This window comes from Podarcis bocagei, assembly GCF_964188305.1.
Source record: "Podarcis bocagei genome assembly, chromosome: 6".
Lineage (NCBI taxonomy): Eukaryota > Metazoa > Chordata > Lepidosauria > Squamata > Lacertidae > Podarcis > Podarcis bocagei.
The window spans coordinates 71,043,891-71,058,643 of record NC_138130.1 but is presented as its reverse complement, the minus strand read 5'-3'; the positions used below and the strand labels follow the sequence as shown (position 1 = coordinate 71,058,643).

At 41.8% G+C, this 14,753-nt stretch overlaps 1 protein-coding gene across 7 annotated transcripts in view; it reads left to right on the top strand.

Moving 5' to 3' along the window:
- BBX (BBX high mobility group box domain containing) overlaps positions 1-14,753 on the top strand; it is a 121,162-nt gene that overhangs the window by 63,464 nt on the left and 42,945 nt on the right. For all 7 annotated transcript variants that reach the window (XM_081198969.1, XM_081198966.1, XM_081198964.1 and 4 more), the window contains one exon: positions 13,797-13,967. In XM_081198969.1, coding sequence (XP_081055095.1) covers positions 13,806-13,967 — 162 coding nt within the window. In that variant the 5' untranslated portion in view covers positions 13,797-13,805. The remainder of the gene's footprint in view (positions 1-13,796; positions 13,968-14,753) is intronic.

Here is a 14,753-nt window from a genome sequence, read left to right as displayed (position 1 = left end):
GGGTTGTAAATTTCCTAATTGCATACGCCAACCTTGCAAATAAATCTACCGAAGTTACTAGCTTACAATAATGTTTATTAGGAGTTTTTATTAGCCCACAAAAAATCTCAGAGTCTACAAATGTTTCCTTCACTGGTAGCATGCAGGTGATTCTTATCATAAGTTACAAGGTAAATGCCTACTTAAAATGCCTACTTATGCCACTTTAAAAGTAGTCAGATTCTAAACAGTCTGTCAGAATCACTTCATGTATTACATTTTTAGCATAATATCTTAGATCCTAAGTTCCTGTGTGTGTGTGTGTGTGTGTGTGTGTGTGTGTGTGTGTTTGTGTGTTAGGGGTTAGGCAGAGGAAGGACTAGACCATGTGAAAAATGAACATAATATTTTAGCTGCAGTTCATTCATTTTCAGTGTTGTATTCTTGTTATAAAAAAGTGTGCCTAGACATTCCGTTGTTGCGCCCTTAACCTAGGTTTAAGGTGTCATTTAGCTCCTAGCTTTCATATCTCAGTTTCTAACACTGGCCCATGATGCTGCACCGAGTACCCAGGTGGACAGAAATGGGTGAGATCACCTCTACTCTGCTCACCCACCCAGGTCTCAGTGACACGGACCAGACCAGCCTCCTCATCCACAATCAGATCATGGATGAGGGAGGTCTTATTCGGAGCCAACCTGGCATTCAGCAACAGCAGCCGCAGACCCAAGGGCTGGCTGATAGGACCAGCACAATTTCCCAGGTGGGATGAAGGGACTGGCATATGGCACAGTCACTTAAGTGCCTGTGCTATGTGCCCCATACCTGTCCTGCCCCCCTCCCCCACCCCCCTACCCTGAACAATTGCAATTGGGGCCCTCCCTGCTCTACGCAGCTCCTCTGCTCCACACTCGCAAAAGCTTCTCCTCCCACATAATAGCATTAAACCTCATGCAAAAGGGGTGTGTGTGCTTTTGGGCGGTCATGTGGGTGGATATCAAATGCTACTTGTTTTCAGAGATTTTGTGCTAGGCCTTTATTTTCATCACTTGTTATTATGTTGTCATTTGTGGTTAACAGAGAAATTCACTCTGAGAATTTAATAGCATATTATTCTAAGTTGTTTATTAATATTAAGAGTCTGCTGTTTTTGTGGAAGTGTCTGCTGGATATTAATTTTCTGGCTGGCGAAAGTCTTCAAAAGACTGATCATGTTTTAGTTCCCTTCGTTTGGTTTACATTCTGTAAAGGTAAATGGATTTTTATTTTGCACATTTCTACCCAGCCAATTCAACCAACCAGAAAATCTCAAAGGTTAATTAAAACCAAAGCAGCACTATAAAAATCATACAGTGAGAACTGTAATAGCAGTGACAATCTGATCTTCTTTGCCAAACCACAGTCCTGAAGACTGACAACACAGAACCTTTTTCACCAGTTTTTTTTAAATAAATAAATCCCAGTTCTTCATGTGAAAGAAAGGAAGGTTCCTTCTCAAATAACACCTTACATTTCCAATGTTCAGATAAGAAGTATCAGCAGACTTGGGGGAATTCCACATGAGGACACAAGCCGATAAGGACTCACAAACCCAGTACAGAATGCAGACAGACTGTTTTAGGGGAAGGGGGTTAGAAAGGGAAACTGGGTAAGATGGGAAATGGAATGGAGTATACTAAAGAAGGGCTAACCAAACAGGAGCACTCGACAGTGCAACACTTTGTTGCAGATGCCACTTGTTCTCTTACATTTAAACCAGCCTCATTGGATGCTTCTGATCCAATGTTAACTAAAGATTGGGATTGTATGGCATATTAATCCTGGCATACTTTGAGAGCTAGAGTATGACAATAATGGCCACTAGGTGGCACCTAATAGTCATGCAATGAGATGGGTGGGTCGTCCCCCCTCCCCATTCTTCTTACTAGTGTGTTAACAAAGGAGTTTTGTGTGACAGGACACTATTTTTAAAATTCAGCATCACATGCTTTCCAATGCTTTTTTTTTTATTTCTGCAGCCAATTTACAGCTTTCTAAAATGGCTACAAAAAGAAAAGAAGTTTCACGTAGGGGTTTTTTTTTTTTGTTTTTTGCAATCATTTGTACGGTCAAATAAATAATGAATGTTAATATGTCATGTTCAGGTTTTCTGCACATGCATCACCTTGTACAAGTATCAACAAAATTACGAACACACTGGGTGAACCGGAGTTAGCATCTGCTTCAGCCATTTCTTTTACCTCTCCACATAAAATATTTGTTGGCATCTGTCTGTCTCAAGAGACAATGGAAGAGTGTGTCTTTGGGGATAAAGTCAAGTCATTGGAGAGTTACAGCGCCTGCTGTGGCTGTAGAGACTGATACAGGACAGACCTGTCTTAGTGCAGGTGGGGCAGATAAAGGTGTCCGGTTTTGCTGCTACAGGTGCACCATGGCGTTTCTTCTCCCTCTGTTCTCCTCCCAGCGGTTATTTGTCCTCTGATCACTGCTGTGGATACACAACCTGACCGCCTGTCTCCAGGCACTGCCATCATCCGTACGGGATTCCCACATGGCGGGGTTAATGTTGTCAGCCTTCATGCCACGTTTGCAGACATCTGTGTAACGCAGAGTTAGTCTGCCAACATCCATTCTGTGTACATATCTTGATTATGATAATACCCTATTTTCAAGTTTGCTATCACAATGGCTGAGGTGGTATATGCGACACATATCTGATGTGCTTCGTGCACTTATGAGACTCCCAACTGTCCCAGCCACCATTGTGAACAGCCACGGGCAATAAATTACAATCCAAGAACATCTGGTGCTGGCTGTTGCTTTAGCAGACTGATCTGTGTGGTGGTGGGCAGACGGAGCTGCCTTATGATGGCAGGATTGTACCAAATGACTGCTTAGCTGTTCAAACTCTTGTTGTCTTTCATTGTCTTCCGTTGTCTTTTCTTGATGGCTTAATTTTCCAATGTGTTGACCCACGATTGGTCAGGAGTTGCAAATCTTCACAACACATGCCATCTAATTTCTTAACAGGCCTAACAATGCAACCTTATACATAGAATCATAGAGTTGGAATAGACCACAAGGGCCATCGAGTCCAACCCCCTGCCAAGCAGGAAACATACATATCTATTCAGAAGTAAGGTTACAATTCTAATCCCACTTACATGGCGGCAAGGCCTTTTGAAATCATTGGGGCTTACTTCTGAGTAGGCATAGCTAAGATTGCATTGTAAGGATTTAGTTAGTCCAATTTAGAGTGGATCCATGGAAATTAATAAACATGACTAATTTACATCCGCTAATTTCAATAGGTCTACTCTAAAATGCAATCCTGAGTTCAGTGGGATTTAATCCCTGGGAAGATTGTAGCCTGCTAATGTACTGGATAGGCACTGCCTCTATTTGAAAATGCCACCAAACAATGAAGCAATTTCTTTCTCTTAAACAAGATAAAATGTGTTACAAGTAAAAGCACATAACAAACTGATTCTAAACAAACCTAGTATTCTTAAGTTTAGTAATCATTAGATTCTGCTTAGGCAGAAAAGGGGAAGATATTACAGAGTTTCTTGTGGATTTAATTCCTTTCTGCCTTTGATCAGGTCTGGCAGTTTTTCCTTGTCTCCATCAGCTGGCTTTCCAAAGAAACAAACAGCTTGACAACAGAAGTGTGTACATCATAGATCTAGGAAGGAATACCTGCCATAAACATTTCATGGCCAACCTAATGTAGCCAAGAGTTCTCTTGAACTTTAAGATGTGATTAGGTTTTTGAATATAATATTATTGATGGTTGCTGCATGTGGACCTAGCAGCTGTCTGGAATGGAATTGATGTGGAAGCCCCATTATTCTGTTCCAAAGTTATTTGGTGAGATGAAAATTAAGTGCACATTTCCAAGTTGTTAATTAACTATTTCCCCACTACTTGGTCAGAAGCAGCACTTCAAGAAGCGAGTTCACTTGACTGGATGCTCCTTGAAATGCTGGGTCCTTTAGGAAAGATCTGCTGCAGTACCTAATGAACAAATCACCCTCCCTGACTTTCCGCTGTTAACAGCCATGAGAGCGACAACACTATACACTGAAATGAGAAACAAGACTCAGGGAAAAAAATCAAGGGAGACTTTTACTCAGCGGTTAGTTACTTCTGACAGCACAATTTATCATAAATCTCAGCTAGCAAACTGTATTCCATTTGCTCACAGCATGTTCCCCATTAGACCACTAATTCTATGAAAGTTAGAAATGCTCATTACTAGCTCTCTGCTGTGAAATGGTACAGAATTGATTCACTGTCTGGCCAGTAATTAGTACCAAGTAAATGAGCTTTTCTCTCTCTGCATTTCATAGGCTGAAATCTTGTAAACGAGTTTTCCAGGAGTTAAGAACCCAATTACATTCTGTAACTGTCTTCTGAAGTTTAAATATGTTTCTTTTCACTAAGCCAAACTGTAGAGAAAGCTCTGCATTGGCTCTGTAATGCAAAAAGAGGTACAAGTTTTGGGGCTTTGCATTTCATCTTTGTCACATTTCCCCCATAGTCCTTATCCCCTAGTCATAAGAAAGTTTGGTATATGTAACGACATTTGTTCGCATTTGTCCCTTGTTAGTCCGCTTGCCTTATTCCTCTCTGTGGTAGCACTTTAAACAGAGCTACCAGCAATTCAAAGCGCTCCTCAGGAAAACGCATGGCTCTTACAGCATTAGTGGGCATTGGTAGCAAAAGTACTGCAACCTGCAACATGCTTCAGCAAGCGTCCTTCCATTTTAAATACCTTTCAATGCTCTGCCAGACCATTGCTCTGGAATAGCATTGCAGGAAATTTTAAAATGGCTGCTGGGCCAAAAAATGAAAACGGGAGATTCAGGGAAGGCAGGACCAAACCTGAGAGTCAGATCCTTGGCAACTGCCCTAAAGATGTAGAAAGCAAGTCACTTGGACTATAATATTCGAGGGAAGCATGGGAATGTTCCTCTAAAAATGTGACTAATGACCAATCTCCTTTGCATTGAGAGCTGCCATTTGTAATTTGGTGATGCAACTCTCTAAACAGGGTAAGTGTGTGGTTCATATTGTTAGGGCTCCCAGACTCTCCAAGTCTATTTTCCAGGGATGTCCCTGATTTAGAGAAGCCATCCCGGTTTCTAATTTGATCTTGGAATGTCCTGCTTTTCCCTAGGATGTCCCTATTTTCATTGGAGAAATGTTGTAGGATAGGGAATTATCCCACACCTGAGCCATCTGAAGGCAGCCCTGTATAGGAACGTTTTTCAATGTTGAAAGTTTTATTATGTTTTATAAACTGTATGTTGGAAGCTGCCCAGAGTGGCTGGGGAAACCCAGTAAGATGTGTCAGGTATAAATAGTAAAATTATCATTATGGAATGGGACATCCCTATTTTCACTGGTAACTGTTGGAGGGTATGGGCTCCACCTCTTGCTGTTAATGGTAATATTAAACTTTTTTATGGAATTCTTTTGCGCCTGTGAAAATAGAGAATGATGAAACCCACACTTGATGCTTTTTCGTACAGTTATTGTGCTATGTATGATCTGTATATTTTAACATAATATGTGAAATATCACCCTGGAAGTATCTCTTTCAATAAATATGGAAAATTGGCCCTGACACAAATCCTCTGGTGGCGATACTCAGTGTTTACTTTATATAATATCTGCCCCTTTTTATTGATATCAGAAAATGTAACAGGAGGATGAAACAAAAAAAATAAATGAAAACTAATTTGACAGAATTTTAATTGCACACTTCTGAAATAAGTAATGCAATAGTCTTGAAAATTTAATAAACAGTGTGCAGTTTATTTTGAAGAATGCTATCCATACTTTTGTTTGCTGGAACAGATTTCTTTCCACCTTGTATATATTACTTATTGTGTATGCCCTTGACAGTTTCTTGATCTTTAATAAGATTCTTGGAGAATGTGTTGCTTCTAATTTCCTCTTAGTGAACATATCAAAATGGTTTATATATCTGATCAGGTCTATTTCAGGCTGCATATTTTGGACTAACTGCAGGAATTCTGCCATGGCTAAAGCTGTGGATGTTTTATCTTTATTTGAGTTTATTAGAGTAATTTATACTTTCTTTCCCATATGCATGACTTTAATATTTTAAATCATAAATTGACAGATTACATGGGCCTGACGCCATCACACATTCTTAGCAAAATGCCTCTGACTAGTATGTGTGCTCGCAGACCAGTTCTCTATACAGAACAGCATAGTAGTGCTGCTACATAGGATTCAGGATTTAGAAGACATCTGAAGGCAGCCTTGTTTAGATGGGCGGGGGTAATGTTGTTGTTGTTGTTGTTGTTGTTGTTGTTGTTGTGTTGTTGTTGTTGCTGCTGCTGTTGCTGTTGCTAATATTAATTCCATTTTAGTGCATTTTCCAGAGGGACAAGGGCAAGATTTGGGGCAATGAGCAAAGTTTGGAGTAATGTTACATGATGCCTAACAGCACAATCCAAACCCAAGATCTGCCTGGATGAGTGTTTGGGTTTTGGTGGATCTTGGGCTTTCCTGGATGAGTTGGGGCAATCCCAGTGTAAGTCCTTCCCCAGTGCTGAACTGCAGATAACACTAGTTTAAGTCCCTCACCCAGACTCAGCTGGCGATCTGACAGAAAGAACTTACAGCAGTGTAGGTCTCCCAAAAAGAGTATTCTGGGAGAGTGGCCAGGGCAGGAGACACAAGGAGAGATCTATACTTATTCCAAACTCTGTTCAGCTCAGTCATGTGACATTGGGTCCATACTCCCCTCCCAGAAGCAGAGTTTGGAATAGGGGTAAATTATGCTGGTCTAAATTACACTGGCTTCCTATAGACAGTATTTCTTTTGACATGAGCATTGGGGGGGACCTGATATCCCCCCTCCAGAGCACCTGCATAATTGAATGAAACCAGAATCCAACCAGAATCTTGAGGTCTTGGAAGGGGGTGAATGAAGTCTGCTGGGAGAGAAGTGGTTGAGGTGGGTTTAGCATCTGCACATTTTGCTCCTGAAATCTCCTGGAGAGTTTCACAAACACTCACAGGTGGGGCAATTATTTGCAGCAGGGATGTTCCCAAATGCTAGCTGGGCCTAGTAATACTGCAGGCATTTTACTTTCATTTGAGCTGCCTTATTAAAACACACTGGGTCGTTGAACTACAAGGGCAACACAAATCACAGCTTTAACTAATAAACAAAATAAACTCCAGGAAATGCAATCTGCATATTTCACCCTTTCAGTAAAGCACAGTAAAATATTAGATTCTGTTAATTGGGAAATTAGGTAATTAGATTCTGAGCAAGTCATTTGCAACACATAGAGCAGCGTTGGGAAGGCTGTGACCATTGAGTTGTAGGCAAAAAGCAGGAACAGTCATTTGCAATGCACAGTACAACTTCCATTACCTCCCGCTATTGGTTATGCTGGCTGGGGCTGATGGAAGCTAAAGGCCAACAATGTTTGGGGGCAGCAGTTTCCCCTGACATAAAGTTTCACATCAATGAATCTAAAGGGACTTGATGGAATGTAATTAGTTACTCATTTTTTAATTACTGATTTTAAGTATCATTGATTTCAATAGTTCTGCTGTAAGTAAAACTTACCGTAATTCCGGATCTAGCCACATGCCACTGTAAATATCTCCCGTCTGGGTTTAGAAAACCCTATTAACTTTTTGTTGTCGATTGGTTTTAAGCAGTACGTCATTTTGGAAAATTCACAAGTACAATAATAGAGTGCTTAGAATCATGCTGTGGGATTACTTATATTCTGTGAAGATTTTCTTAATCCTATTAAATGTAGGGAACAGAATAGTGCCAGTTTTAGTTGGTTGCAAAATAGTAACGAGTCAACACTGCCTTTTCGTGAGATATTGTTTTGTATGCTACTTTGCAAGATTTTAAATTTTTTTTTTGCTTGAAGGTTTTTAGTATTATTTCAGAATGATTGAGTACTTATAACAACTGCTGAATTAAGTAAAGAGAAGCACAATGACAAGTCTATGGCATAGAATTTTTTAAAAAATATATATATTACTTTTCATTTTTTAACATCACACATAAAACAATATAACTCAACACATCAGTTACTATTATTTTAGTATTATTTATACATTTGTATGCCACCCTTCATCCAAAGATCACAGGGTGGTTCACAACATCAAAATACAAAATGAGAACACAAAATACATAATAAAAACAAACCAATAACCCCTCCCAAGCCAACCACGTTGCTTTAAAGTATCAAATAAAATTCTTAAGGTCTCTCAAAAAAAACTTTCCACATATTACTATGTGATATCGGGAAGTTATAAACACATTCATCTTGATGCATATAATCAAAAAGCGGTTTCCACACATTATAAAAAAGATGGGGATTAGAATTCCCTTTGGTTGCACAAACCTGGCACATCAGCTTTTCAGCCAGGGCTCTTATCCATGCTCTGGCGTGCCATGCTTCAATGTTCAATCCCAAGACAGTACACCACCACATAGCTATTTCCATACACGCCATCGTGAAGAGGAGGCAGTGACACATTAAATGTTCTTTATGAGCAACTGTTGGAATAGGCATGTCCTCAGTACTCTGAGTCAAGCAAGTTGAGGAGATGGTTGTAGGTCTGTTTGGTATAATACACCCAATTCTTTATTTAGCAAAAGCCAAAATGAGTGAACAGATTTACAAAACCACCACATGTGCATGTAAGGTCCAGTGGCAATGAATATTGAGTCCATAGTTCATTAATCATTGGATTGCTTCACATTGCACTCAGATCTGAAGCTCTCTTCCAGAAGCTTTTTTTCAGTTTCATTCTAAACTGTGGTCTAGACATGTGCTAAGAAAATTTCACAGCACCTGACTCTTGATTCAACAAACACGGTTTATCCACATCTTTGTCCTGAGTCAACGGTATATGCTGAAAGAGAATCCAGGAATCTGGTTGTCAATTTGTGCCATTAAAGTGTTTTTTTACTAGTGTCCCGTGAATAATGTGCTGTATGAAGCATAATTTCAAGAAAAAGAGGCACACAGCCCAATCCAAACACCTTTTCTTGGAAGTAAGGATACATTCATAGGTCGTAGTTACTAATGGTGTTAACATGTGACAGTCTGCTCTGTAGGGAACATGGAAACTTTCCACACAATTAGGGTGATTTGCATAATGGATAGCTCTCAGGTGTCACAGATGCCACCAGTTTTCACATGGCAGCTGTAACTTAAAAATAGACAGTTCCTATACAGGGTCAGACAACCTTTGGCTCTTAATGATGTTGGACTCCCATCTGTCAAAGCAGCATGGCCAATGATCAAAGCTGATGGGATTTGTAGTCCAGCAGCATATGGAAGGTCACAAGTTGCCCATCATTTTCAGCATCCTTTCTTTCCCCCCCTTTTTTTACTGTGCCATGAACTGAACAAGCACTGGTGTTAAGTCTGCTTACAGAGGAGACCAGGGCTTCAAAAAAGTAGGGGCATGGCAAGTTCCCCTCTCTTCTACCACACATTTCCTCAGCTTCATCCCCATGAAACTCCACATACCTGCTGTAGGTAGTTATCAGCCATGAAAATTTAAATGGAACCTAAATGTACAGATTGAGTTTATCAGGGATGTCCCTCCAGATGTAGTTGGGCTGCACTGGCCATGTTGATTGGCGTTGGGAGTCCAGCAGCTTTGGCGGGGGCACATTGCTTCCCCATTCCTTCGGTATAATTATCGGATGCTAGAAATAAACACGGCATGGCATGCTGCTGTTCTTGTGCTCTGTCAGCTTCTCGGGGAGCATGTAACTGCTCAGTGCTAGAAAGAGAGGTGCAAGACTTGTCCAAGACCTCAGTCTGAGCACAAGTCAGAGGTGAATGCTCAAAAACAACCCCACAAGTGTTACTGCAACATAACATCCAGATTACAAAAAACACAACGCTAACAAGTGACTTGCCCACAGAGAGGTAAGGTCTGAAACCCAACCATCAAACCCTGAAGATAAATCCCCCTTCAATTAATTTACTCCAAAATATTGAAATTCCACCCGGAGCCCCCAAATCAGTTCCTTTTGCATTATTGCACCAGTTCAACTGGCTAATACCTTGTTTCCTGAATGTCTTGTGACTCAAACATTTTGGCTCCCGAACGCCGCAAACCTGGAAGTGGGTGTTGCGGTTTGCGAACTTTTTTTGGAAGCCGAACGTCCGACGCGGTTTTCTCGGCTTCCACTTGGCTGCAGGAAGCTCCTGCAGCCAATCGGAAGCCACGTCTTGGTTTTCGAACGGTTTCAGTAGTCAAATGGACTTCAGGAATGGATTCTGTTTGAGAACCAAGGTACCACTTTAGTGTGCTTCTTGTCCCAATTCAAGATGCTGTTTTCAACCTATGATGTAGGCCTGGGACTTACATACCAGCCCACACACGTTGGACATGTAAAGAGTTCTTCATTAGTAGGAGGGGAAGAGGGACACACACAGCTCGGCCCTACTCCCCAGCATCTGTGCATTGAACCTGGATGTCTTACAAAGAGATCTATGCTCACTTAGAGCTTTCAACATGTAGGCTTCCAGGCAACCAGGTATTTTAATGTAATCTGAGTCCACCAGTGTCTTACAAGGAACTTAAGTAAGGCCTGCTGAGGTGTAATGTTGTGCCAAGCCTTGTGCTGAAGCTTCAGCAAACTCCCAGTGTCCTTCTTGAGAACAAAAATTACAGACTCCCCCCCACTCTCAAGATGATGGCTCAACATTTTGTGTGCCTATTAAAGGAGCTATAACAATGTGCCTCTACTATGATAAAACGAGTTTTCATGTTTGGGTGAAAAGTACTATGTTGCCTAACTTTTCGCGATTTACATTACTGCTAAATTTTTCATCCTTTTAATATTAACATGAACTTTCTTATTTTTGAAAAATGCAAAATAAAAATGAGGGCTATAGTTTAAGCACACAGTTTAAAAAGAAAAGTTTATGAGTTATATATAATTAGCATTTATGTGGTAATATGTTAACATGTCAAAAGGTTTTAATTAAAATTACATCGGCAATTAAATATATTATTCTAAAATGGTGGCATAAGGTAAAGGCAGCTCCTTAGCAACAGAAATATAAGAGTCTTTTTCATGCTTTTTTTTATCTGGGAGTGAAAATGAACATTCTCATACTCATGTATGAAAACAGCTTTCCATATTCACATTTTGCAACCTGCCTTCTCTAATCTGGGCCCTTTTTATATGCATTTGCGAGCTGACTATTTTAAAAAAATAAATTTATTGGTTTGTTTTTTTTTGAAAATAACGTCTCCCTTAACAAAAAAACTTGGAAGTATACAGCATAAAAATACACAGTCAGTAGGCTAAAGCTTAGAATATGATTTAACCTAGAGCAACCAAAAAAGTTGACTGCAAAGGTTAAAGATGTTTTTTCTTATTTATGCAATCAATACAACAGTACCAGTCATCTGAAACGAGTCTTTCTGTCTCTAGCTAGTCATATTTTGTTGGTCAGCTGGGTTGGTCACCAAACCCAGTTAAGCCAATTTGTCCAAGACTTTCCAAAACCAGGGTATAACAAGTCTTAACTGCTAACGACAGATATCCAGTAAGAGATTTAAATGAGAGATCAGCATTCTGGCTCTGAAATATATTCAGTAAAGTTAACCCAGCAGACTGAATGACTTGTTGACCAGTGTTAGGTAAAGGTATCTATGAAAACCCTGTCTTTCAAAAACCTGACACCTTAACGTAATACCATCATTTATGCTGACATGTTTCCTTCATTTCACATCCTTGTGAACAAAATGGTTTAAGTGAAAGTTGCAGGTGTGCAAGATAAAGAGTTATGAAGTGCCATTTTTGCAATGTTTTTAGGACTGTTTATTTACTGGGCCATTTCTTCAGGCTCTCCTGTGTTAATATGTTTATATTTAGCACAAAAGATTTTTAACCCTGAAACACTGTGGGTAATATTTCCCCAGTGCCATGAAGTTCAGTAGGGAACTGAGATACCTTGCTCCAAAGGAATAAATTATAACTTAGTGAAGAAAGTAATGAATTGCTACCAAAGTCACCTGTGTATTGGGGAACTCGTGTAAATATGTTAGGGATGCCCAAATTAAAATACTTCTGATTGCATATGAACAGCAGGTACATTGAACTTTCACTGAAAAGTTATCCAGTTTTTGAGGAGCATAATTGTAATGGGGATTGGGGGTTGCTCATGCGTAAGTTGCCGCCACTCTCAGTGAGGTTGGCTGGATGAACCTTTCCCTGGCTGGACAGTCCTGATTCCGCGTCTGTCTCAGTCACTGGCAGAATCCGTCAGTGGGCGTTTCCTGAACTTCTTCCAACATAAAAGTTCCTTGACGGATAGTTTCCGCCTAGCCTCCCTGCGCGGAAGCCTTCTGCGCAGGGTGGGAGTGGGCAGTGGAGGACCAATGCTCTCCCCGCTGGTCTCTGGCGAAGAGTCCTGGAGCCATCCCTCCGAAGCCCGCCTCTGCCCGCCTTTCTCCCTGGTGTAACGCTGATTTCCTTCCCCGGTCACTGAGTCCCCCCTTTTCCTGCTGGGACCTTCTCCGGCATCGCTCGGGAGCCCTTCCACCACTCCTGACTGCGATGGCAGTTCCCTGACAATAATGATGACCTAAAGTTATATTTCTAACTTTAGCTTTAAGTATTTTTAAGGGGGTTTTTTGGTTAGCTCTAGGCAAAAAATCCAGATCATACTATCAAATGCCATTATCAGATAAAGCAGAAAACCCTTCCACTCCCTAGCCAACTAAATCTTAAGCAAGAGCTCCTCTTATAATCCTGCTGCATATATCATCCTTCTGTCTAATGTGACTAGTGGTGTGACTTGGTTAACTCTGGCTAGTGAATGAGCGGACAAGGAGGCTTTATTGTGAGAGATTAGCATAGAGGAAGTCAGAATGAGGAAGTTCCTCAAGCAAAGGTAGAATACTTCTTTCCTTTGATGAGGTTCTTGCTTCATGCCAGCAGATTAAATGGTAATACATCTTTGCAAGGTTGCCTGCATTTCTAATTACAAGGTGAATGCATCCCAGATACCTGAAGATCTTTTTTAAAGCTCAGAGTGTTTTGCGAGTTGAACCGATACAGTGAGAAGTATGCACCACTGGATTCAATAGAACTTGCACTCAGGAAGCCATGTACAGAACTACAGTCATGCTGATCCTAATAAAATGTGTCTTATTCTATATATTTCTGCTCTTTCATGGCAAATCTGTATGATAGATCAGTGGTGGGCAACTGAATCTGGTTCTTCCAAATGGAACATTTTTCTGTCAACAGAGGAAGCATTTTTAAGGGACACTGGTTTGTGGGGAATGGCCTCATGGACCAAACTGGGATACATATTGGGCCTAATTAGTCCCAAGAGCTGAAGATTCCCCACCATTGTGAGCACTTGAATTTCCCTTGGAGGTGTTGCTTATGGGAGCTGTCACGATGAGCTTCTGGGATTCAAAATTTACTACTACACCACTAAGTGCACCTTGAGACATAAAAAAGGAAGAAACATCTGTCACAAATCCATAGACTGCTAGTAGTAATCTGGTAAAACAAATGTGTGCATTCTCCTACCTATTTTGTACTTGGCTGCTCATGCAGATGTTCCACTTAAATCTACAGAGCTTATTCATTCATAACGTAGTAGGACTGCATCTGTCAACATCCTTTGGGTAGCATATTATCTATTGGGGATTGAGATTAATAATTCAGCATTCAGTAGTAAAAGCTGAAAAAGTGTGTTCAATAGCGTATTTGTTTTTTATGGGAACATTTTATTTATTTCTGCTAGGTCACAGTAATGAAAGGCAGCAATAGGAATAAAGATCATTCAACAGACGGAGAGGGTACTGGGAAACGACCAAAGAGAAAGTGTCTTCAGTGGCATCCACTACTTGCAAAGAAAATCCTTGACTTTTCAGAAGAAGAGGAGGAGGAAGAGGACGAAGAAGATATTGATAAGGTGAACCTAGGTTGTCAAAAAGTAGAGCTTTAGTATGATATACGTTGGAGATTTGTTGCCTGTGCAAGCCTTCTAAAACCCATTTGGAAATCAAATTCATAGGTTTTATAAATATCACTCAGCATGACTATCGTGGTTTGCCCCCATTCATATTGAGTAATATCTAAAAAGAGTACCGTATTTTTCGCCCCATAAGACGCACTTTTCCCCCTCCAAAAATGAAGGGGAAATGTGCCTGCGTCTTATGGGGCGAATGCAGGCTTTGGCTGAAGCCTGGAGAGCGAGGGGGGTCGGTGCGTACCGACCCCTCTCGCTCTCCAGGCTTCAGGAAGCTCTGCGCAACCCTCGGGAGACCGGCTCCGAGGGTTGCACAGAGCTGCCTGCGCTCCCGGGACCAGCGCAGTTCTGCCCGGCCACCGGGAGCCGGGGGAGAAGCTCCGCCCCGCTCCCGGGGGCCGTGCAGAGCTGCCTGCGCTCCTGGGACCAGCGCAGCTCTGCCCGGCCACCGGGAGCCGGGGGAGAAGCTCCGCCCCGCTCCCGGTGGCCCTGCAGAGCTGCCTGCGCTCCTGGGACCAGCGCAGCTCTGCCCTGCCACCGGGAGCCGGGGGAGAAGTTCCGCCCCGCTCCCGGGGGCCGTGCAGAGCTGCCTGCGCTCCTGGGACCAGCGCAGCTCTGCCCGGCCACCGGGAGCCGGGGGAGAAGCTCCGCCCCGCTCCCGGGGGCCGTGCAGAGCTGCCTGCGCTCCTGGGACCAGCGCAGCTCTGCCCGGCCACCGGGAGCCGGGGG